Raw genomic sequence first — 25305 nt, forward strand, 5'->3', positions numbered from 1 at the left:
TGCTAGCCAGTAATTTCAGAATTACTGAGCCCTTTCAAGCTAATGGCTCTATTATCATTCCTTAAGGGTGTAAGGGGTATTAAAATTTTTTTTTAAAAAAACTATTGTTATTGTTACCTACAACTAACTTATCTCCATATGAGTAACAGTCGGTGACTTCACCATAACTCAGGTTATCTGGATCCCAAACAGCAGCTCTCACGACAGTAAGTGTAACCTGGCAGTGTGACAGGAGTCAGGGCACAGCCTTTGGCGGCAGCAGCGCGGACGAGCTCAACTTAAACATCTCCCTTGTTTGCTGAGAGAGTGTGTGTGTGTGGCTGGAGAGCAGAACCAGGAAGAGGGGCTCAACCACTCACCGTGTGATTGTTCAGCATGAACTGTACCGCACTCAGCTTCACTAGTTTCCTTACACTACTGTATGTAAAGACAAAGGGAGAGGGTCAAGGAAAGTGTGATGCAAACTAAGAGTCTTTAACGCAGGATGAGCACTTTCCAGGTTAGAGTACTATGAATTCCATACCCAGCTATCTTATTTTTCGTAACCATCTGAGTATAACACTGCCAAATGGGAAAAACAGGTGTTCTCTTTTAAGCAGAATTTAACTGACTAGTGAGAGAATACCCACACCAAAGTCCTATCTGTAAGAAAAGAGATAAAACTCAGCAGTTTCCCCCAAGAATCATCATATCCTAGAGTAGCTTTTCTCAATGGGGCTTCTAAGAGAGAATTAAGCCCTAAAGCCCACGTCAGGCATCCACTGTGTGGTGAATTAACCTCTCTCCTATGCATTTAGAATGAGACTAGCTATGTATGATCTTTGGGAGAACTGAGAAAAAAGTCACTCAGATCATTTTTATAGGGTTTACTTCTCTTGCAGACCCCTGGTTGTGAAAGGCTGTCTTAGAGCAATTCAACCTTTACAGCAGACTGAGTCCAAGTCAAGAGGAAGTGCAGTGGCTACTTTTATTGCAAAGTTTGTAATCAGGCGGCTTCTACCTATAAGCTGATAGAAAAATTCAGATGGACTTTGCTGCCACCTATGCTAAAACCTTGTTTACAAAGAGTGTGTACCTATCAGACAGACCTGTTGGGTATTTCTGGATCTTAGAGATAGACAGGAATAAATCTGTGGTAGACTATTAGCTTGTCGGTTGGCTCATTTTTTAGGGTCTGGAATTATTCCTGGATTCTGTTTGGGTATTGTCTTTGGTTCCTATGAGAATGGAAGATACTTAAGTACACATACAGCTAAATTAAAAGAGAAATGGAGGAGGCCATGATTTCTAAGACTGTGGCACTCCACAGTTCCTGTTTCGCCCAGAAGCCAGCTTAGAAAAGGATATCCAATCGAGAGGTCATTGAGAAGCTGTAGTGTCTTGGAGGTGATTGGTTCACAACGGCCCCAGTACTTCAGGTTGGTGATGCTGGAGGACAAAAAGAAAAAAAAAGCAGGAGACACTTTTGATATGCCTGGTATCTTTGAGAGTTGGGAGAAGAAGAAAATCATCCATCAAGAATCACCACACATCTGCATCACCAATTCACAGACATCACAACCACAAAAAATGGGTATAAAATCTCCGTACTTACATTTGGTTGACTAGAAAAATTATCCTTCAGATAATCTTCACTACTTGGTTCCAAAGCTACACTGGCCCATACCCAGGCCCTTGGAATTCTGGGGCACTCCAGGGCTGATTTCTGCAGCAAGGGTAAGAGATTTCTGCGGCAGTGATAACATGCAGACGTATGCAATTCTGCACCTGCACCATCCACTGTCAGCTGCAGAATTCTAGTAGCCCTTGCTTCTGGGTTCTTGGCTGGCAGAGTCCTTTAGGCCCCTTTTGCTTTTTTCATCTTAAATGATTAACCAGCTCATGGGTACGAGTGTTTAGGATTGGGATGGCTGGAAGGAGGCAAAACGTCACATTGCACACAGCCCTGGGTAATATATTTATTTGGCTCCTAATGTGTGCTTTGAGAAATTGAGCTCCGAAAAAGGGGGAAATGTAAACAAAGGGGCATAACTTAAAAAACAAACAAACAAACAAACAAAAAAAACAAAAAAGGGCCAATCAGGAGCTCCAACTTTGATGACAATCCAAACAATAGCACTAGATTTTGGAGATTCAAGACTCTCGAAGGGTGTTATGCTTCTTGAGAGGAGTAAGCCTTGTTTTAGAGTGGGGCTCTGCTCCTGGGGGCACACCTAGTGGAAATCAGTGCCAGAAAGTGAAAGCCCACTCTGGGCATCCTGGCAGCAGGGTGATCTGGTGAGGAGCTGAGCACCAATCGCTGGGGAGGAAGGTCTGTTTTGCTAATGCCATGGCAGGGCTTCCCCCGTGATTCCAGAGGCTGTAGATGAGATTCCGTGTGAACAAAATGAAATCCTTGCCTGTACAAGCCTGGAATGCTCTGGGGCCGGGCCATATCTCTAAGCACAGCTTGTCACACACTCAAATGCACAATTTTCTGACGCAAACGATCAATGCTGGAATACCAAGGCACTGGCAGCACAATGCCAAGATCACATTTTACAGTTGCAACAGGATTGCAAGGGACTCTTGCTGATGGCAAGCCAAAACACTTACATTTTTCCTATGAAGACGCTTAGGACCATGGTCTCATCATTCAAGCCCAGAACTTCTGAGAGTCGGCGGTACAGCTGGTCGTGTGTTTAGGGAAGAGAAAGTAACCAGAAAATATGGATTAGAAAAATCATATCCCAGTATTGTTTTGTCCTCATTCAGGAGCCTAAGATATAAGAAGAAAATGGACAACAATGCTGGGGAAGTCTTTACTGAAGGAATGAGCTAGTTTCTAAGTATTACTAAATACTGGATAGATGCTGAGTTATCTTCAACCCTGAAATTACAAAAAGACTGTCAAAACCTTTTGTTGTTCTGAACATCAACTCATGTACAGAGACTGAGAATTGCCAATTTGGGGGAGACCAACAGATGTTTTGACTGGTCATTTATTAAGCACATGAAGTACTAGAAAAATGGACCCAATTTTTTGATGAGTCTCCCCAAATTCTACAGACCAAGAGGAACTATTTGGTTTATCCCGATACATGAAATCTGGAGATTGTATCTAAACTGCTCTCTGTCATTTCTCTTAGTCAGAAATGCCACAACCAGAAGTGAGAACTAAATGGAGCCAACTGAGAGTCTGTTACCTTAGAGGATTTCTGCACCTGGTCCCCAATGTAGATCTTACGAAACTGTTCAAAAAAGCTCAGCATGGCCAATTCTAGTTTCTCGTTACCCGCCTGAGCCAAGCGAGAGTCTGTTAGGTTCATCAGCTGGAGCACCCTAGAGGTGGAAGAGCAATGATTCTCTCAACAGCAGGATATCCTGGTCACTGCAGAAAACCAACCTCCCCTGAAACAGGCACACGTCCCCTCTCCTCACCCAACCTATTGGAAAGGCATTCTCTGCAGGCTCTAAGCTCCACTGAGGGAACAAAATTCTCCATTTCTGACCTACAGGAACCTCAGCCGAGGAGTATGAATGACCAGTTACATGTTTAAAACTTCCAGTCGCCTGAGACTGTAGATGGAGGCAGAACTCATAATTGCTTAAAAATAGTGGAAAAAACACTAGTACCAGGGTAATGGTCATCCTTGAAACTTCTGTGAGACCTTGAGTAAAGCAATTTATTTTCTGAGCCCCACTTCCTCATTTATAAAATGAGGTCAATTGGACTAAATACCAGTGGCTCTCAATCTTTTTTCTCATGGAGCCATAAAAGGAACGAGACACATGAAGGACGATGTTCACAGGCAGGTAACACTTCCAGGGACCAAGAGCAGATATGCTACCTGTGACTTCATCCCTCTTCCCTGCACCCATCCCCTCAAAAGAAAGCATACTGGAATGCTGGGATGAATAAGAATGATGCGATTACAAGTGAGTCATTTGGCATTTTGATAGTGAAAATAGGTAACAAACTATTTGTGACATCATGAGCGAACTGGACTCATTCATCGTGTTGGAACACTCAAGTTGAGAACCAGAATATGAGACACTGTCTAAACTCAATCTATATTATGACACACAGTATCCCAGCAGGCTACAGAATCAGAAAGGTATTGGATTTCATCTTTATTAAATCTTTGATCAACTCTTCAAAAAATGCCAGTGTGATATGCCGTGGAGACTTTAGTCAGGATTAAGGCACCTAAGGGCAGATAGGCATCTGATAGATAAAGTGGGGGTGGAAAGAGACCAATGGGGATTTTCAGAATAAGAATAAAAATTATGGATTGAAATGTCTGGGGACCAATAAATTCTAAGGCGTCATGTTAAAATGTGTTTATCTCTAAGGAGAGCATCTGAAAGTTTAGAACCCTTCAGGGTAGCAGTTCTCTGCAAGGTAACAAAACCACTTTCATAAAAATACTAAAACATTATTTGCCCTTTCACTCGCATTCTCACATGAGGGGTGCAGTGAGGTTTTCCAGAGGCTGTAAGACATGTGATATCACAACAGACTGAATGCAGAAGCAGAGAGGAGAATCCAGCTGACTTCTACTATGCCAGACATTAAAACAAAGCCAGTTTTCTCATTCACTTCTTCTGAAAAAATAGTTATTAAAAACAACATATGGGGCTTCCCTGGTGGCGCAGTGGTTGAGAGTCTGCCTGCCTGATGCAGGGTACACGGGTTCGTGCCCCGGTCCGGGAAGATCCCACATGCCGCGGAGCGGCTGGGCCCGTGAGCCATGGCCGCTGAGCCTGCGCGTCCGGAGCCTGTGCTCCGCAACGGGAGAGGCCACAACAGTGAGAGGCCCGCGTAACGCAAAAAACAAACAAACAACAACAACAAAAAAACATGTTGACATGAAATGGGCTTATTGTTATTTTTAAACAAATTCATAAATATTTTAAAAACTTCTCAGTTTTACTTTCTAATACAATAAGTATCGATAGATATAGCTTACATAAACAGAAGCTCTTTGAGGGCCTCCATACTTTTTAAGAAGGTAAAGAGTCCTGAAGAAAAGGTTTGAAAACCTCTGCAGGCTGTTAAAAAGTCCTGCCTTTTTATTTCTATGTTAAGTAAAGTTTCAGAAATCACTAAATGCTCGTTTACAGGTTTTTAGTAAGATTAGAATCACAGACACGAAGTAACTTGAGATTCTGTATGAGGGAAAGTGTATGGTCAAGAGATCTGAAAGGCTGTAGAAATTCTGTAATTCCATCTTTGGGGATAGCTGAAGACCCACAGCTTCCTATTAGACTTACTCGGGTAAGGCAAAAGCAGTCCACATTTCATTAACTCTGAGATGCTGCACTTAAACAGAACTAAAAGCAACTCTCCACTCTGTATCCAATATGCTTAATTCTATGTCCATCATTTCCTTTGCTGAATTACTGCAGATGGTTTTTTAGTAAGGACTGCAGGCATAGTTGTTGCTGTACTTAATAAAAGGTTTGAATTTGAACTTGTAACAGTTCTTCATGGGCAATCAGCTTCATGAGATTATATTTATATTCTATAAATGGGGAGAAATGCACTAACAGAAGCATGTCAAGTTCCCTGGTCTCACAACCCAAAAGGGGGTGAGAGGGTCATAGCAGTGAAATAGGAAGCCTCCATGGGAGCACTTACCGACAGACAAGCTCACCGTCCATAGCATCTTGCTCATCAGTGCTGGCAAAAGAGACCCGGCCACCAATCACTGCACCAATGATATAAACCAGCCACGTCAGCCTTCCTGCAACAGGAAGAAGACCCATTAGTGTCACCACCAGTGATCATTTCATGAAGAAATTCCACACTGTGAGGTTCATTTCTTACTATGAGATTCCTTAATCTCAAGAAACTGAAAAAGTCATAAAGTTTAACTTTTCTTCCAGAGAACAGCTAACTCCTCTGCTCCGGTAAGGGTGATGCCAAGGGCGAAATTCATTAGATAACCAAGGCTCCCCTATCAGACAGGGTCGTTATTTTTACAGTGCAGTACTTTCTTAAACATACCCGCTGCAGGTATGATTTCAGGTGCTCCTCCCTAGTTCCCTGTGGCATTTATTATCAAATATTCTTTTGTGTGTATGGAGCTAACTGATGATGGAAGAATTCTGGGGGGAAAGGTGAAAGAGAGGTAGCGACGAGCGAAAGCGTGCTGACAGCACCTTCTGCCAGGCCCAGCCCACTGTCCACTCACCCTCCTGCACTGCAATGTCCATGGGGCTGGCGCTGGCACTCTGGAGCAGCTCCTGATAGGACTGGGCAGACTGGTCAAACAACTGCACGAGGAGTGCACACGTCTTCTCATATTCACAGCGCCCGATTGTAGACAGCTGGTCCAACTGCTGCTGGACCAGACCTGTATCCTCCAGGGGGTCTTCCAGTCCATCTCTACTCCCAAGGGAAGAAGGAAGGCGCTCTCTTAAAATATGCCTACTGATCTCTCCGTCACAGCAGTTCTCCTTCTCCATTTATCCACCCCGTGCAGCTGTAGAGGCCCAGATCCCAACCCCACTTTTTACCAAGGAAGGAAGGTTAAGAACAGGTGGAAGGCAGGTGTCTCAACCTAGCATCAGTCTCCCGTAGGTATGCTCTGCCCATTGGTGTCCAGTCTTCCAATTCCCAGTCGCTTAACATTTGTCTGCCATGATCCTCTCAGTCCTATGCTTCTCACCCCTAAAAGCTCTTGGTTCTCAGCCTGTTGTTTGTTCCTGACTATAGTAAACTTTGTGACTACAAGTAACCTGTCCCTTGTGTGAGGCCATTGTGACCAGATGTGTTTTGGAATTCAGAAATCTTCAGATTTTAGGGAGGCATTATGATGCTTCTACCATGTAATATGAACCCTCCCTGGGCTGTGGCATGTCAAATACAATATTCCTGTAGCAAAATGTATAAATATTATGAATAGTCAAACGAAGTAGAGTTAAAAAAAAATGACTATAGGGCTTCCCTGGTGGTGCAGTGGTTGAGAGTCTGCCTGCCGATGCAGGGGACGCGGGTTCGTGCCCCAGTCCGGGAAGATCCCACATGCCGCAGAGCGGCTAGGCCCGTGAGCCATGGCCGATGAGCCTAAGCGTCCGAAGCCTGTACTCCGCAACGGGAGAGGTCACAACAGTGAGAGGCCCACATACCGCAAAAAAAAAAAGACTATAAATGGTCTTGTATCAGAACATGTCAAGTTTTGCCACCAAATGAGTTTTGTGCCAAACTTATGAGAAAAATTAATTTTCACATCTTAAATTTCAGAAATGCAGATGAGGCACTGTGGCTCTATACTAGGTCTTGCCTTATCCACTGGTTCCCAGACTTGAAAGTCTTACCATAAGTTCGCCATGTACTGTTACATCATCGTATGACAGCCCAGCAGCAGCAGCACCACAGCAGCAAGCAGTTCAGAGCTGTGCGTTTACCATGACCCACACACGAGGCCGGGACACAGTAATTTAATCCTCATTACAACTGTGCCCAAGAGTACACAGCTATTAACCGGCTACGTGGGCCCAGAGCCCATACATGTAACCCTCCCCAGCATGGCCTTGCTGAAACTAGCTGAGTCCTCAGGAATAGAAACTATGAAGCTAACAGAACAGTGCTTTCCAACGGGCTTCACAAATACTCAGATTTTGAAATGATTCAAGTCATAAACAGTTGAGACTATAATTCTTATGACAATTAAATGTACTTGGGGCTTCCCTGGTGGCGCAGTGGTTGAGAGTCCGCCTGCCAATGCAGGGGACACGGGTTCGTGCCCCGGTCCGGGAAGATCCCACATGCCGCGGAGAGGCTGGGCCCATGAGCCATGGCCGCTGAGCCTGCGTGTCCTGAGCCTGTGCTCCGCAACGGGAGAGGCCACAGCAGTGAGAGGCCCGCGTACCGCAAAAAAAAAAAAAAAAAAAAGTATTTGATTCTGAACAAATTAAGAATCTGAGTTAAAAAAAAACCAAAACACCCCAAACCTTCAGAGTCCAAGTAAATTCCCCTGAGAAATAGCCAATGAAAAAAGTATACCAGATAAGTCCCTACACAAAGAATAGCCTCATTCTTTTTTTTTTTTGGCCACGCCATGCAGCAGGTGGGATCTCAGTTCCCTGACCAGGGATCGAACCCATGCCCCCTGCAGGAAGCTCAGAGTCTTAAACCATTCCCCGCCAGGGAAGTCTCTAGAATAACTCCATTTTACATAGGTCATTTCTAAAGGGTCTGACATTTCTTTACTATAGATTTCTGGTCCAGTTAGTAGTCAAGGAAGACAGAAACCATGTGTCAGTATAACGCAGTCAGTGATCGGCTGCCTGGAATTCTTACATCTTCTAGTAAGCTCTGGATTGTGTAGCTTATTTATCTACTTATTTCTTTAGAAGTTCACATTAAGCACCTATATTTTACACTGTTGTCATCTATAGCTTATCAATGCTTCTCTCATGTTTAAAGGAAATCACTGGCAAGGACAAACATTATACTGATATACTTTGTATTCAAAGATACTGCTATGGTTGGTGAAGAAGGGACATGAATAGGATATTAAAGAGAAAGACTCTTCTTTTGGACTTTATGCTCTCCTCAGCTATTGTGCTAACGTGAAAAAAATACCCATTATGGTGTTAGCTCCATTATGACTCATATCAAGTACGCTTTTGCCAAATGGGTGTCTGATCTCTGGCAAGTCGGACGCCAGGATACCTGTGGGGAAAGAGGGAGGCTGGCCCAGTTTCCTTACCTCAGTATGATGTGCACAGATTCCAGACGGGATGTGATGTAGGCTTTGGTGACCTCAGGAGTGTAAGTCTCCAGCATGTGTGGCTCTGTGGCTTTCACGTATGGCACGGAGGCTGCCAGCCGCTGCCAGAGGCTCAGGAGATAGTGCACGCTATTTGGGGCAAATTCCCAATGCTAAGGAAAACCAAGAGAGTAGGAGGCATAGTTCTCATTTTTGTACATAATACGTTAGTCCCATGCCATCTGACACAAAGGATAAAGAGTTATCTTAAAAAAAAAAAAAAAAAAGAGAGAGAGAATGAGGATAAACTTTGATGGGCTTTGTTCTGTGCATGGCAACTAGTCTAATGTGTTTAGTGGTATTTCAGAGATTAAACATCCAGTGACAAGAGCTGTTCTGAGCTGGCTGAGTAACTGGCTCTCAAACATCAGTAGCACGAGCATCTCGTGGACAGCTTGTTAGAAACAGAGACGCCAAGGCTCCAACCTGGACCTAGTGAGCCAGAAATTATGGGGGTAGGACCCAAGCACCTGCATTTCTCATCAAGCTCCCCAGATGATTTTGATGCAAGCCATCGCCTGTGAGAACCACTGCCTACACATAACTAAGAAAGAGAGGGCGCTGAGTCTCTCTTCACTCTTCTGCCCAGCTCCCTGTTCCAATCTTGCCTTTTTTGGGGGACTACAAGGGAATTCTCCCAGTCTTGAATCTAAATATCACTCTTGCAGTTCCCTCATGCTCCTCTGACCACACTCCTTGAACTTTTGTAATGTGAATGAGTAGGCTGCAATAGTAAGCGCTCTGTGCAGGGTTGCCCTATACTTACAGTCACTTCTGCCAAGGGAAAAAAATTCTTACAAGGTTAAGTAAGACCAGTGAGTAAGAGAAGAGGTTCCAATGTTTAGGAAGAAAGGGACAAGCAATCAAAGACAAACCTGTAGGCTGGTCACTGTGAAGTTAGCTATCAATCGGATGACCTCAGGGTAGTTTTCCACCTTTACTAGTTCTCCCAGTTGGTAGTTACTCTTCAATCGGGCCAGTAGTCTGCAAAACTCATGGTAATTGTTTGGGTCTGATAAACTCTGGTGACAGCACAGGGAGGAAAATAAAATGTAAAATGTGGTTCATTATACTTCTTCCCGAATGACATCTGGGATGGCATGAGGAGAGGGGGGAATCTGCTGCAGGTCATCATTCAGAATGACACATTTGTATAATGTTTAAAAGCAATTTTTAAAAAAGTCACTTTTAAAAGGGATTATTACATCTATTATCTCATCTGTCCATAATCATCATCCTGTGAGATGGGGTTATTAGCCTCAATTGGAAAAGCCTGAAACAGAAGCCCAGAAGGACAACACTACTTGCCCAGGGATGTAAAGTTGATTAATGGCAGAAAATGGGCACGATCTAAGATGTGACTGGTCTGTTTGCTTCCCACCAATCAAATGAAAAGTAATGAGATTTTTATTTTCACATCTGTCAAATCTGTCATTAAGCACAACTAAACTACAGTAGCAAAGTTACACAAATATTTCATATATTATATCATCTTTGCTACAATAAACATACTCCTATATTAGTATGTTTATGTATTTTATTATATACTTATATCGAACACTTTTCATCTGTTTGCATACTACACCAGCATACTTGTTTCCTTACATATGTCCTCCTCTATTAGAGAAGGAGGGCAGGTTTTGTTTTGCTACCACTGAATCCCTGGCACATGGTAGGTGGCTCCGTACAATTTGTTGATAGAATAAATGAATTTTTAAAAAGAGGGAGAGAACAGAGTATATTTAAAAGTGAACTGTTTTTATGATATTTTCTAGTGTGAAGAAGAAATACTTAAAAAAAGGAGGTGTTAGCTGAGTCTTTGGGACTGAAAAAGACAAAAAGGGCAACTGAGTTATGGAATAAATATTTGAACGAGAAATAACTCCCCTCCCACCTAAATGTAGCCCTATACACTTAGGTAAATAATGTACATTCAAAAAAATGGAAATGAAAACAAAAAACAAATTTTAGATTCTTAATTTCTTTGGGAAAGATGACTAGCTCTGTCCTTGTTCTCCTTCAAAGTGATCCCTTCCCTAAAATAATGCCATTTGCAGCAACATGGGTGGACCTAGAGATTGTCATACTGAGTGAAGTAAGTCAGACAAGGAAAGACAAATATCGTATATCGCTTACATGTGGAATCTAAAAAAAGGGTACAAATGAACTTACTTACAAAACAGAAGTAAAGTCACGGATGTAGAAAACAAACTTATGGTTACCAGGGGATAAGAGGGGGAGGGATAAATTGGGAGACTGGGATTGATATATACACACTACTATATATAAAATAGGTAATAAGAACTTGCTGTATAGCACAGGGAACTCTACTCAATACCTTGTAATGGACTATGTGGGAAAAGAATCTAAAAAAAAAAGAGTGGATATATGTATATGTATAACTGATGCACTTTGCTGTACACCTGAAACTAACACAACATTGTAAATCAACTATACGCCAATAAAAATGAACAACAACAACAACCAAAGGGGATCCCTTCCCACAATTCCTACATTCCTGAAGCTAGAGGATACAAGCTCCTCTTCTGGGTAAGTATTATTTAAATCTACAAATATACATTCACTTAAATCTTCTGAAGATTTAAACAGACTGAACTGTTTTCTATGATTTCTGCTAAGTGTGACCTCTAGATTGATTTTTCTTTGGAGCCATAACAGATAGGCATATACTAATCATACACACATATACACACACAAATAAAAATACATTCTCAAAAATCTTACCTGTGGGTTTTCCAGTATTCGTTTAACACCATCAACAAGATGAGAGAGAAACTTGGCCCTCTCTGCATTGTTAAACAGGGATCTTCTAACTGAGGCAATCTGTACTAAGCAGGATAATACCTAAAGCAGGGCACAACCCAAACACAAATGATCAAAAAGATTGTATAGCTATTTTCATTACCCTTTCCCCTGCTGTAAATATTCTTCTTTACATATGGCACTAATGCTGTTCTTTCAACCCCTGCTACCATTATAACGATATAAAAAAACGATCAAGGGGGATGTAGCTTAGGATATCTGAAACAGCTTTATTAAAAGAAAAATAAAAAGAGCATCAGATCCAGGTTGATTGTAACAACTAGTTAAATCCATAGTTTGGAAATTCATTTACGTTTTATTCTTTGACCACCCTGATGGCTTCTTTGATTTGTGTTTAAGATATATATTTAAAGCTTGAAAATACCAAGCAATTCATAGTTTAAATAATGCTTTAGATTTAGGTTTTTTTTCTGTTTCATTAAGGCCTTTTGGCTAATCAGCCTTTGCTCTGTAGTGCTATAATGAAATAACCAAGTCAATCTGTGCCCTAAAGAAAACAGATTTTATAATGAAAACATTTTCCCCTTTCCCCACTGTGCTAGATATTTATATTCTGTTTGCCCCTCCAGATCTATTTTCTGCCCTTCTCCTCCCTGCTCTGCTCCCTGGGAAGCCGACCTCTGTTGACTAACAACAGCCAAGTTCCCTTGCCTTCTTGCTTCTCACTGGCTTCAACCATTGGAAAGTACCAGCAGGAGATCAAGGGCAGGAAGAAACAGGAGCCCCCTCCCCATCCCCAGCTGGGCCATGGTTGGCAGAGCTTCTCTACCTCTGGTGAACAGCCCTCCCCTAAGTCACAGCTTCAGCTCTCTCCAGGGTTTCTTTCTCTTGCCCCTTGAGGCTCCCCACTATTGCTAGCCCCAGGGGGTGTACATCACCACCCCTTGTTGGATTCCCTTAATTTTGCCCACCCCTTTACAAACAGTCCTTTCATTAATTACCCTTCTTAAGTGTGTTACCTTTTCCTGAAGTAAACTTAACGATACAAAAAACATGAACTCATGTTTCTGCTAAAGTGAAGGTCCACATTAATTTCGAAAAGTACTACTACCAGGAAAGTAGTCTACTGCAGAAAAACTATGCAAAACACCCATTTACTTTACTGTATTTTCTTTGCATGTTTTGTACAATGGTATTTTATACCAACAATCTGAAATATCAGACCAACGCCTTTTAGGACCTGAATGAATTTTGAGATTTGAGGAGGTTAATTATTGCTTTGAAGGAGAAATGCAGCATTCCCAAGAGGTTTCAAATGTTATTCAGGATAAGTATGCAAGTATGCCTTCCCAATACAGCTTCCATTTAGCACTTATGTAACATATGCTTGAGGGATTTTCAGAAATTTTCTTAAGTCTTGACAATCTTCAAATAGACAATATAAGGTGAATTCCCCACATTCTAGCCTGTGTCAATTTGAGGTATAGTATAAAGTCAGATACAAAGGGAGACCGAAAGAGCTTGACATCTGCAGCAATCTGTCATTAATGACAGGAACAATTATTTTTGGCCGCACTGTGCGGCTTGCGGGATCTTAGTTCCCCAACCAGGGACTGAACCTGGGTCCCTGCAGTGAAAGTGTGAATTCCTAACCACTGGACCGCCAAGGAATTCCCAGGAACAATTTAGAAGGAATTAAGACTTTACTGTGAGAACCTTTAGGTGACAAGCTTTATCTCAAAAGGCTAGATAACTAACCCTAGTATTTCTATGCTTTACTCCTATGATTTTGTACAACAAAATGAACATAAGGCTCATTCACCATTGCTACGTTCTTGAAATAGAAATTGTGGTCCTGACTCACCAGAGGTGAAAACGAAGGAGGGATGGAATGATACAGGTCAAAAAACAGTTGCAGAGTTGAAGAATCTAAGAACGCTGAAAGACAAAAGAGCACTTTACTGAGCATGTCTGCACAATGCCGCTGGCACACTCTGGTGCTACACAGTCATCGGGGAGCATATCTTCCTGCTGGCTTGCTTTTTTTTTTTTGGTAGGAGAACCTTATTTTAATAAAAACGTCCTCTTTTTAACCTGGCCCCTTCCCCCACACCACTAGAAAGCAGCTTTATCGCTAAAAAGCAATCCATTTATTTGAGCGTACTTTTTTAAGGCAATTTTAACTTTTGCCACCGCCGTAACACCACTCTGTATTTCTCACTGCTGGTCTTCAAACACTTTTTCCAGGAGAATCCTCATCACTGTCTCTGTTTCTGCTTCTCTATCCTCTCCAATTAGAAGATCCAATGTATCTCCCATTTTCACCGTTCTGCTTTTCTTCCATAATTTTTCCCCGTTCAGCCTGAGTTCACCTTTGTAGAATGCATCTTCCACTTTGTTTCTCCCGATATCCAGGCCCGTCTTCAGGGTAACATCATATCGGAAAGACTGCACTACTTTGCCCAGGTCCCTATGCTCTCTGACCGCACTGGGGTCGTCCTCTGGCTCCTCTTCCTGCTCACTCATCTCATGATGCTCACTCTCTTCATCAGAGTCCCCTTCATCTTCCACTTTTTGCAGAGTCTTTTTAGTGGATTTTTTAGAGCTTACATTACTTTTGAGTCTTATGGAAAATGGGAAAATATATTCTTGAGATATTAAAAGCCCTGAGAGTCTCAGTGAGAAAATGTTATGGAAAAATGTTTTATAATTGGAAGCATTTAACTTGGTACTAGACAAATATAAGTATCGATTCCAGGAAGCACAGTGTTTATGTGAAGGTGTCCCTCGTAGCGCTCTGCAGAGCCCAATCCAGGCATCTGGCTTTCTTAAAACGCTGCTGGGCAATCTGACGCTAGTCATAGCCATGGCTCATACAACCTTCCCGGGTCCTCAAGGTCAAGGGAAACTGGACACCAGCGTCCTTGAGCTCGCGCCTGCAGCCAACAGGAACGGCCGGGCCCAGGGGAAGACGGCCTCGGCCCCGCCGGGTTCGCAAGGCCCCTAAGAGCCCCCGGATCCACGGGGCGTCCCGAGCTGGCCCAGCTGGGGCAGGACGCCGGAGACTCACGCGGAGACCTGGCAGGAGCGCGGGTGGGGGACCGGAGCTCGCCTTGCCCGTATTTCCCATGTGCTTGCTGTGAAGCAACAGAAGCGGGAGCGGACAGGGGGCACCGCACGCCGGGCAGGGGCGCAGTTACCTGTATGTCAGCGCCTCTCCCCCCTCCCCGCCCCCCCACCCCATGGCTTCGCCGAGTGCAGGACTCCACACCTCTTCCTGCTTTCTTATCTTACAGAATGTTTATTTCATTTGAAAGTGATAAGCTAATAGGGGCTTTTTGTTTTCCGTTCTTTTTTTTTTTTTTAAGCACTTGTTTTTAGCTCCTCTAAGAAATGGATTCATTCTTCTGATTCTCAAACAACTTAAGACAATCAGAACTCTGTTCATAGCAAGAATTTTTATCCTTAGGAATACAATACCAAGCATAAGCACAAGTTCTTTTATTTGATTTTGTTTTTAAAGTTAGAAATTCCCTCAAATGAGTAAGATAGCAGAAGTCTCTAGGTGATTAACATAAGGTCAAACTCACATCCGCCAGGAACCCAGTAATTAAAGAGTTCTCCCCGGCTGGAGGATCCTCCAACAGCCTCTCTCTGACTTTAAAAAGACCCATACTGACATCCTAAGTTTTCTCTAAGAGCAAGCAGGGGATTTGCCAGGGGTTCCTGAGACCACCCTGCAGACTCCAGGTAGAGTGGAGAGGCCACCTGTTTCAGAGGGCGCGACTGTATTACCTGATCGCCAGCTGGTGGGAATCTGTACCGTGCACAGGTCATCTGAGGACTCGTCAGTAGAAGTGCCAATGAAATCAAAGTTTAGGCAGTTATGAGTGAGTTTGAGCAGTTGCATCAGCAAGCCATGCTGACTTTCATCATTCAAGTTCAGATTCTTTCCAGAAGCCTGTAAAAATGACCACATAATGAGCCCCAAACAATCACTCCTCTCTTCCAAGCTTGCTACCAGACTGACTTACGAGGAGGCTGCTAAGCCAGAAAAGGAGGGCGGTATTCCAACAGTCAAGTGACGTTTCTCTCCCAAAAGATGCTGCACTTCCATCACCTTCAAAGTCCTTCCATCACTATGAAACTCCTAGCTCCTTATTTACTATGAAAACATATTTACTATAAAAACATGAAGCTGGTATTTAAAGAAATTCCCCCTTTGACACTTACTCTTTATATGCTGTAGGCATCGTGGCCACAGTGAATTCTGAAGCAATATGGGATGTTTGGTTACTTTATTTGAATTTTAGATCCTTATTATTTCTAGACAGGGCTGGGACTAAACTCTGGAGGGAGTTCTAGTAAATTTTACACCCTGCCCTATCTTCCTTCCTCTTTTTAACATTACCATAGCCAGCATCAACAAAAATCTTTCAAACCACAATCAGAACAAAATCACCACTGAGTTTTATTTATTCATCAGCAGTGTACCGGCCTACAGCTCAAGAGTGGTCCAGAGCTACGGTGACTATGAGATTCAAATTTCTACCAGCTGTGACCTCAGTGACTGGCTGGCTCATTGTTTTTGACAGAATCAGTATTAGAGGAGGTTTCAAGGCTCAATTTTCTCAAAAGCTTTTCCCCTCTAGAAACAGCTTTTGCGAGGCAGCTTGTGAGCTACAACAGCTTTTGCGAGGCAGCTTGCCCAAACTGAGAATTTTTTGGGAATTCTGAAGCAAAACTAGGTAACTGAAGGAAAAGATGGACATCATTAACTGGGACAAAAGAAAAATCCAAACCTGCTTCTAATACTACAATTGAGACACACTGGAAAATGAGAACAAGAACAAGAACAAGAAAACAAACAAACAAAAAACCCCCAAATGAACACAAAGCCAGAGGCTAATTCCATTTGGCTTTCTAGAGCGACAAAGCATCCAAACATGGTTATACGTGTGTAGAACTCACAAGTTAACATTTCTTCCTCAGTTCAAGTCTATCAATAAATGAAATACCAACTTGCTATTTTAAAACTGGTAATTTCCTTCTGTGATACTGTCTACCCCTTCAGGTTATGAAGTCTAAGTGGATGTTAAAAATTCAAAATCTACTTTTCCTTACAGATGTTGCTTGTTTATTTGTTGCCTGTAACTCAGCAGGGGACAGGGAAGCCAGCCTAGTTTTAGTATGCTAACAATGTAGTCTGAGACTGCTTTCAAAGCACTGAGAATCCAAACACCATAAAGTGAAGATGCTTTTACTCCACATAGGAAGATCTTATGTGGATATAAAAAAAGCAAACAAGAAAAACCTCAAACTTTGTGGTAAACTAGTTCCTTTAAAATAGGAGCATGGGATAAGTGTTCACATACTGCTCTTTACCTAGGGGAATAGATGTGAAATAGGGAAATCACAATTCTTTCTTTCAGTTTGGTAAGTTTCTTCAACAGCTCGGACATATGTATTACGTGAGACATGACGATGATTAAAGAGATGCATAAACTCTCATGGGGTCATAACAAGCCCCCACTTATTCTCATCCTTTCAAAAGGATCTGTGAAGCAGGTCCCAACATACAATCTCACCTGTTTTAGCAGATTGCAAGAAAGAGTGAAGATATCAAATAACGATGAATCTCGGAAAGAAGAGGCTATTTTTCTGTGCTTGGTTAAAGGATGGGTGGTGTCTGCCTGTGCAGAAAAACAAACCAACGCAAGTTTTAGAATTAGTTGCAAAAAAAAAATTTTCATGTAGACTTCAAGTAAACTAGAAGGATTTTCAATAAGACCAACGTAAATAACAAAATACATTTTAAACATTTAAGTTACTGTTAGACCATATTTACTGAGAGACTGCAGATGACAATAAGCTGCTAATAACAGCTAGCCAGGATATCATGTCTCTACTGCATACAGAGGGAAGACAGAAGGAGAGGTGAGTATCTCCACTGCAAAATTTTAATTTCCTCTGCACTCAGGGAGGTAAAATTTAACAAACTGTTGGAAGACATTGCTAATAATTTCTATCATGTTGTATTGTGGCTTAGTCTCAAAACCAGACAGTAGCAAGGCTTGGGTTTTGGTAAACAATCCAGTCAGGGCTGAAGTTACTACAAAATTTCTAAAACAGTCATTGACTAACAGCCATGAACTTAAGACAGACGATAGCCTGTAATACTCTCTTCCTTCTCTAACCTATTTCAACATGTAGTCTATACCACAGAAGTGAGTACTTAAGTGGTTGTATTCGTCTCTCATTCACTCCTCTGCTCTTGTCTCTTCGTCATATTTTAAAGGTTTTTGTGGTCAAGGATTAAGTCTTTTACTTCTTTAGTATGCCCTCTATTTCTGACACATAGTAGGTACTCAATGAGTGCAATAAAGGAATTTCAAGGTTGCCTAGAGTAATTTCAGTCCAACCATTTACTGTAAGCTTAAATCTCTTCTATATACTGTTCAATTCAACCAGGAGGGAGCTCATTTTGCTTTTGGCACATTAAAGAAAAAATGCAGCAAGATTTCTGATAGACAACCAAGTTATGGAATGCCCCCTTAATTTTATTTCTAAGTTCAAATAGGAATGGTAACAGAAATATGCTTTCTGATTTAAATGACAACCAAAAAAAAAAAAAAAAAAGCCAACAGAAAACTAAGTTACACAGAGGTTCAAAGTGTTCCAATTTTAGCTCCAGTGTCACTGTGTTATCATAAATGTCTTGGATAAAAAGGTGATGCTAGATTATATATCAGATGCTATATATAATCTGTTATACTGATCATAATACAGAGAATAATTACATCTTAAGTATGTCACACACATTTCTATTATTTTCTTAAAAAAGACAAAATTTCGAAGATTTTAAAAATACCAACACTGATGGATTTTCTGGAACCAAGCTTCAAAGGGGAGAGCATTAACCCCACAATCTCTGTACTTAGTTAACGCATGCTCTCTTACTACAGGGGTAATAGTGGGTAAATAATAAGTTAGTTGCTAAGAGCACAGGCTCTGCAGTAAGCCTATGTGGGTTTGAATTCATATACTGTTGCCAGGTAACTGTGACACTATAGGCAAATTATTCAACCTTTATGAGCCTCAGTTTCCTCATCTAGGAAATGGGATAACCAGAGTCCCTATCTCACAGGACTATTGTGAGAATAAAATTAATATAAGTGCTTACAACAGTGCCTGTCACATAGAAATCACTCAAAAGCGTGAGCCATTATTTCGATAATTACCAACCACAATGGGGATTGCATGTGACAGAGAACACAATATGGACTCCAGATTTTAACAGACTATAAGCTAGTGCATTTAAAATAGTACCAACTCACAGTTAAGATTTCTCAGGGTTAATAGAAATGTCTGCATAAATATGAGCAGTAGCAACAATGATGCCAATGTAATTAATAGCTGACAACTGAAGGGTGAGATGTTACAATTAATATTAATTCTGGCCTGTTCAATAATTATAACATTTTAGCTGGATACAGAAGTAAATGACTAAAAATAATAGCCAGAGCAGGAGAAAGCCACTGGTGTTTCCTCTGTAGTAATCTGTGACGTCAATGACTATTTAAAACAATTACCTGGTATTTAGCAGAATGTTTCGTGCATTCTGAAAAGATTATCAGCAAAATCTTTAATAATAGCACATGAGAACTGATTTTTGAATCTTTACAAACACATTAATTTATACAGCAGAAGGGGCACACCAATGATGCTGGTTTCCTAAGTTCTGACTTAGGACCATTGCTCTCATCTCTAACAAAGAACGTTAATACCACTGAGGAAAGCTGAGATGAGAGGAAAAAATATTCTGGAGACAGAAGGGGATCTGGATATTAAGAGTGAGGTAGACTGCACTTACAGAGGGAAACCCAATGGAACTATTTTGTTTCAAAAGGGCATTAATCACTTACCGCAAAAGCACACAACTGCCAAAAAAGATCATCCCACACACAGCAGAAAACACCAATACTAAGAAAAAATATGGCACTTACTTCAATGAGGAAGGCTGTAGCACTTACTTGATTAATTTCATTGGTTAGCTGAGATAAAATTGTGACACCAATGATGCAGTATTCAACACTATCCTGGTTTAAAAAAAAAAAAAAGGCGGAAAGAGTTGGCCTGTGCAGCTTGATTTCAGCATTTGGAATGCAGTCATACTTTTGAAATAACAGAGTCCTGTGCTGCTATTAAAACTGCCTAGACAATGTAGCAAGAAACTGTAGTTTAAAACTGCTGCTTTGCAGGACATAAAATCTAACCTGCCATAAAAGAAGACTGCTAAATCTGACTTCATCAAAATTGAAACCCTATGTATTTAAAAAATACCCTTAAGTATCATACCATACATATCACAGAAAGAGAAACTAACAAATCACATTTAAGATAAATGATGAAAGTGTAAGATAATTTACAAAGAGACTGTATACAAAAAAGGGCAAAGAACCCAATAAAAAAGTGTATGTAAGATATAAACAGGAAGTTCACAGAAAAACAAAAATAAGTCGTAAATCAGCATTTGAAAATTTGTTCTGTCTCATTTGTAACTCAAATGCTGAGCTACCAATTCTTTCTACCTACCAAACTGGAAAAATAAAAAAGCTGAGGTCACAGGGTGGAGGTACAGGGAAATAGGCATTCTTTTAATTGTGCAGGGAACAACTTTTTTTTGAGGGTAATTTGGAAATATCCTTGCAAACCCAAAATACACACATTCCTCTGATTGAATAATTCAAAGGCTGGGAATTCACACTATAAACACACAACTCAAAGTATAAAAAGATATATATATATATATATATATATATATATATATACACACACATGCACAGTAGGATATTCACTGAAGTATTTGTTTAAGTCAAGATATAGATACTAACTAAATGCCCACCTATAAGAGTTAAATGAATTATGGTATTTTAAACTGGAATGGTATGTAAGCATTAGAAAGAATGAAGCAGGTTTTGTGCTGACATCTAAACGTGTAAAGCTGAGACACAGGAAGAGTTAAAAAGACACAGAAGAATATATACCAAGTAATTCCACTTACAGATCAATATATAAGTAAGCATATATTGCTTCACCCATTTTTATTCCATGAAATACATAAATCATACCTGTAAAAACCTTGTGACATCTGTGATTGCATTTCTGAAGACATAGTCATCCTTCTGACAGTCAAACCAGCCCAGTTTTGTGATTCTGGCATATAACTGAATAAGTGCTTGTGTCACGAAAGTAGCCAACTTTGGCCGAGTGGCAAGGTAGTTGAGCACATAGTTCCCTATAAAACAAAAGTAATCTACGTCGTAGAAGGCTCTGCCAGGGAGGGGTGTACATCTTTAAATGTCTAAGAAGTGGTAAATTTAAACTATTTACCCTAAACTTCCCTAATTGTTCACACTACTGAGAAATGGGACTTGTAATTTAAGATTCACAGGCTTTCCAACTCAGAATATACAACGTGTCACAATGAAGAATCTGAGGTAAGGCAGCCTCGAATCTATCCCTCGATGGTTAAATAGCATGGTCTGCACAGAATTCAAAATCCTTAACAATGTTTTTCTTAGTTATTAGCGACAGTAAAGACTGAATGAAAGAAACCTTCTGAAAACCGAAGGGATAATGCAGGCTTTATCTAGAAGCAATTATATTGGGTCCTCTTCACTTTTAAGCCCAAATTCCGGAAAGAAACTGGATTCTAGATATTCTGTATGCTTAGCAATTTCAGAACATTATCAGACAAGCAACATAAATGTAACTATTACTAGAACATCACTAAACTAATTTCTTTAAGAGAAAAAAGACAACTCTCTACTTACGAATATCTATTCGTTGTTCCAATGGTAGAGGGTTATTTGTGCGCGATACAAGCTTTGTAAGGCATGTAGCTGCCAGTAACTGGGAGTAAGATGACTGTGAAAAGAGGGGGGAAAGGACTTAGAATTCAATTTTATTGAGTTAGTCAGTCATAAAGTTTTTAACTTGGAGATCTGTTCTCAAATTCAAGAAAATTAATCGGTTTTGCTATACTTAATCCTCAGGATTTTAAAGGGTCACATACTAAGGAAGAATGAGCCCCACAAAGCATATGTGCTCATTAAGCTGATTTCAATCATGAACAAAGGGCAGGATAAAGTGAATGGCTGATCAAACTGAATCTAATACAGGTATCTGTATCACTTTGAGGGGGCAGAAGTTAGAGGGGCTCTTTTCAGAAAAGAAGCTAAATCTCTTTCATTTAAATCAAGCAATCTTCTCCCTCCAACAGCCTTGTTATAATGATGTTTCAAAAAGTTTCACCTCATAATATTCCTATAGTATGGCATTAGAAAGAGGGGGGAAAAAAAAAAAGAAGACAAGAAGAAGTAGTTTTAGAAGGAACCACCACATTATGCTGGGTAGTTAATTCCCCAATTCTATCTTCCCATCAGCACAACTACCAATCAGCTACAGCTTTGGGGAATGTATATGCTGGTTTTAGTAGTAAATTCATAACAATTATTTATGAGAAAAAAAACTATGCCCTAAGCAATGGAATAGCATTATCATTCTCAAGTGTGGATTTTAATGAATTTTAACCTTACGGAGAATCAGAGTATTCTATCTGATCATAATGTATAAGGAGGAGCCGTGTGCAAATTCAGATACCCCCATGTGGCTATATTATATAATGTCACATAACAGGGACAGACTCAGAATCATCAAAATAATTTAATCAAGGGTCAAACATAATTTCCCATGAAACTATAAGTCCTTAAGACAGTAGGCTATCCATACGCATTACATCATCGCATCAGTTATAAAAATAACTTAAGTTTATGGAAAAAATCTATAAAAGCGACTTTGACATGTGACTACTAACCAGATTCAAAAATGAAGTCATCTAGAATTCTATACTCTCAACAAATTAACTGCTTTCCTCCTTTTCACATTTCCTTCTAGTCTGCTCTGCTGGATCCCGGTCTAGCTGGGATTCTAACTCTCTTGATGCCCTTTCATGATACCCTGGTTGGATGCTTACCCTTCCCAAGACCTCCATCTTGCCAAAAATATTAACTTAATCAAATCATGTCTCATTAAGAGCATTATTGATCATTGCATGCCATTTTTAAGCTGGAAGAGGTTCTAATTCCATTTTAAAAACTGTAACTTTCTGTAATTTTCATTGTCGAGGTAATTTCTTCCCCTACACTTCTAAGACAAGAAGCAGCTGTGGTACAGGGGAGGAAAAACAGAGAAGACTAGGGATCTTACAAGGTGACATGAACTTTGTGGATAAGAAATGTCAATTATATACAGCCCTGTCTTCTTTGTAAAGGATACGAAGTGGTACTTAAGTGTAAAAAACAGAAAAGGAGTCCCAGAAATTTGATTCAAGACGAAAAATTACAGGACAAAAATATACGCTCAATGACATTTTTTTTTTTCTCCTCAATGAGATTTTCCCTGATGAGTCTGTAAGGCCTTTTTTGCCAACCTGGCAGGTGTGGTGCGTTTTAAAAGTGAAATTAAGAAGGCAGAGGTACTTAGAAAAATCAAGGAACAGAAGTTATCCCAATCCACCCCTAAACTCAGAACCAGAATATATTTTCCTAAACCTGTTACCCTTTAGGATTTTTCAAATCTTACGTACACTTCCTCTTTCGAGGAGTAGCTGGCACTTGCTCAGGCAATCAGGGCTGTTGGTGAATTCAACCAAGGCTTTCTCTGCCTGGAGTCGAGTGGTTGTATCTGTTGTTTCATACAGCTGTTTGCACAGATTCTCTAGTTGGGCCAGGCTCTGGAAAAGATCAGTCAAAAAAGAAATCAGTCGAGCCTACTATAGATACAAGGTACTGTGCTCGAAATTACTGGATAAAGATAAATAGTAATCAATGAAGAGAGACTTGCTTCTCAACATGGAGGAGAATCTGGGTGACCTTTAATAATAACCATTTATAGCCTTCTTTATTTGATGCTTTAGAAGACAAAATGATAGAATGCCTAAAATATCTAGATACTTTTTCAGTCATTCCCTTAAAGATCAATCACAAATGACATATTTTTTTCCTTGCAAATACCCATCCTAAGCTTTTCCGAAAGGTTTTCAAATAAAAATTCAGAATTTACTTGCTCCGCCATCAATTTCAAGATTATGAATTCCAGAGTCATCACTGTACAATTAAGCACATAAACACACAATGTAAGCATCACACAGATCTTTACATAGGTTTAAGTATTCTCCCTTGGCCTAGCAGTTATCAGTTTACAATTATGTGTATGCACAAAGATGGCCAACCTCTATGAGAAAGCTTCCAAATGCAAGTACGTACCTTCCTCCCCGGATCTCTCATGTCTAAAGTTCAGCGGACTCTCTTCTGTTGCACTTTAAACTCTTGCTTTGGATCCAAATTTAAAACGCAGGGTCAAAATAAATTCAACCCTAGAATGTGCTCAGAGATAAGACATGGGAAACGCCCTCAAACAAACCCTTCTTTCCAAATCTTGAACCAGTTCCAGGGAGGCAGGAAGGAGGTGGGTACGTGCTTTGGTCAAAACCCCAAAGGGATGCAAATCCACTTCCACTTAATGTGTTCAAGAGCAAAGAGGAAAGGAATGTGTAAGGGTTCATGTAACTGTCGCCTTTCACTGACTGGAGAGAAGGGCAAACATCTGCTAGTTTTCAAAGGACCAGTTTGGACTTTACGAAGAAATTCTGAGCCTATTTTCTACAGTAGCGAGCAAGATCTGGTTTAAATAGTTTGATGGATCCTACTATTAGAAAAGACAATTCTGACAAGAACAACAACAACAAAAGAACAATTAGACAAACCAACCTGTGTAAATAGCCTAAAATACATTACACAGTCTGCCCAAGGCTTTTCATTATCACTTTATTTCATTACGCTGTGACTTTATAAATCACAGCTTTTCTACTAAGCAGTAAAGCCCTTAGGGCAGGATACCTATTTTATTCAATCTGATTAATAAATTTCAAACATTAACCTAAAGAAAACAAGAAAGACAAATACTGACCCACGAAGATCACCAGTCTCACTTCAGGGAGCCCTCTAAAAACCAACCACCTGCACTCCAAAACAAGATAAACAAACCACCCTTCAGAACATCTTGGGACTCTGATTAGGCTCCTGTTTAATCTGTTCCTCTCTGACTTCCAGAGGTCCCCCTTAATACCCTCCTCAATTCAAAAGCACAGAGAAAACTGTACTTGCAAAGCCAGATCTCAAGTAATCAAAGTTCTATAAGCAATAGCTGATTTTTTTCATATAGCATATAAATACAAGGAATACAGAATAAGGCTAATTAACTACATTTATTCCATAAAACACATGTGAAAGTCAGTGTTACGCCTGCCAGTACTGGCCAAACATCCAATGAATCAGTTTAATTATAAATCCCCACATTCCTAAGCAAGGGATTAAATCTCTTTCACAACGTTTTTGTTTCAACCCAGCAGGCTGGTTCCCCCCTCCCCGCCCCCATGAAATGACTAATTTAAAAGGGGACAAATTATTTTCAAAATAGGTAACACAGAAGACATCGATAGAGAGATACCCTAACTGAAACTGAAGGATAGCTATGCAGTCTGCTATTAGGTGTCAGGAAGCAGCAGCAGCCTCCTAACCGCCACAGCTACCACGCGCTGCGAGCTCCCCAATATCCTCAACAGACGCTCCCTAAACAGCCCGACTGCTTAAGGTATAGACTCTCCTTGACGTCTGGTCAGTCAGTTCCGGTAGCT

General features: G+C 40.7%; 1 protein-coding gene and 1 pseudogene across 2 annotated transcripts in view; both read right to left on the reverse strand.

Annotated features, from left to right (window-relative positions):
• Window positions 1-25005, reverse strand: part of XPO7 (exportin 7) — a 39452-nt gene extending 14447 nt beyond the window's left edge. For both annotated transcript variants that reach the window (XM_089912891.1, XM_089912890.1), the window contains exons 1-17: window positions 23876-25005; window positions 23197-23343; window positions 21383-21476; window positions 20678-20844; window positions 19553-19645; window positions 17135-17239; window positions 15342-15507; window positions 13411-13484; window positions 11508-11627; window positions 9638-9784; window positions 8703-8875; window positions 6180-6373; window positions 5624-5729; window positions 3186-3321; window positions 2596-2669; window positions 1345-1428; window positions 360-420 (exon numbers count right to left, since the gene is read on the reverse strand). In XM_089912891.1, the coding sequence (XP_089769017.1) occupies window positions 360-420; window positions 1345-1428; window positions 2596-2669; window positions 3186-3321; window positions 5624-5729; window positions 6180-6373; window positions 8703-8875; window positions 9638-9784; window positions 11508-11627; window positions 13411-13484; window positions 15342-15507; window positions 17135-17239; window positions 19553-19645; window positions 20678-20844; window positions 21383-21476; window positions 23197-23343; window positions 23876-23896 (1962 nt within the window). In that variant the 5' untranslated portion in view covers window positions 23897-25005. The remainder of the gene's footprint in view (window positions 1-359; window positions 421-1344; window positions 1429-2595; window positions 2670-3185; window positions 3322-5623; window positions 5730-6179; window positions 6374-8702; window positions 8876-9637; window positions 9785-11507; window positions 11628-13410; window positions 13485-15341; window positions 15508-17134; window positions 17240-19552; window positions 19646-20677; window positions 20845-21382; window positions 21477-23196; window positions 23344-23875) is intronic.
• Window positions 13491-15334, reverse strand: LOC111169027 (mitochondrial transcription rescue factor 1 pseudogene; annotated as a pseudogene).
• Window positions 25006-25305: the final 300 nt, after the last annotated feature.

This window comes from Delphinapterus leucas, chromosome 6 (assembly GCF_059928025.1).
Source record: "Delphinapterus leucas isolate spDelLeu-1000000601 "Yukka" chromosome 6, BTC_Dleu_Yukka2, whole genome shotgun sequence".
NCBI lineage: Eukaryota > Metazoa > Chordata > Mammalia > Artiodactyla > Monodontidae > Delphinapterus > Delphinapterus leucas.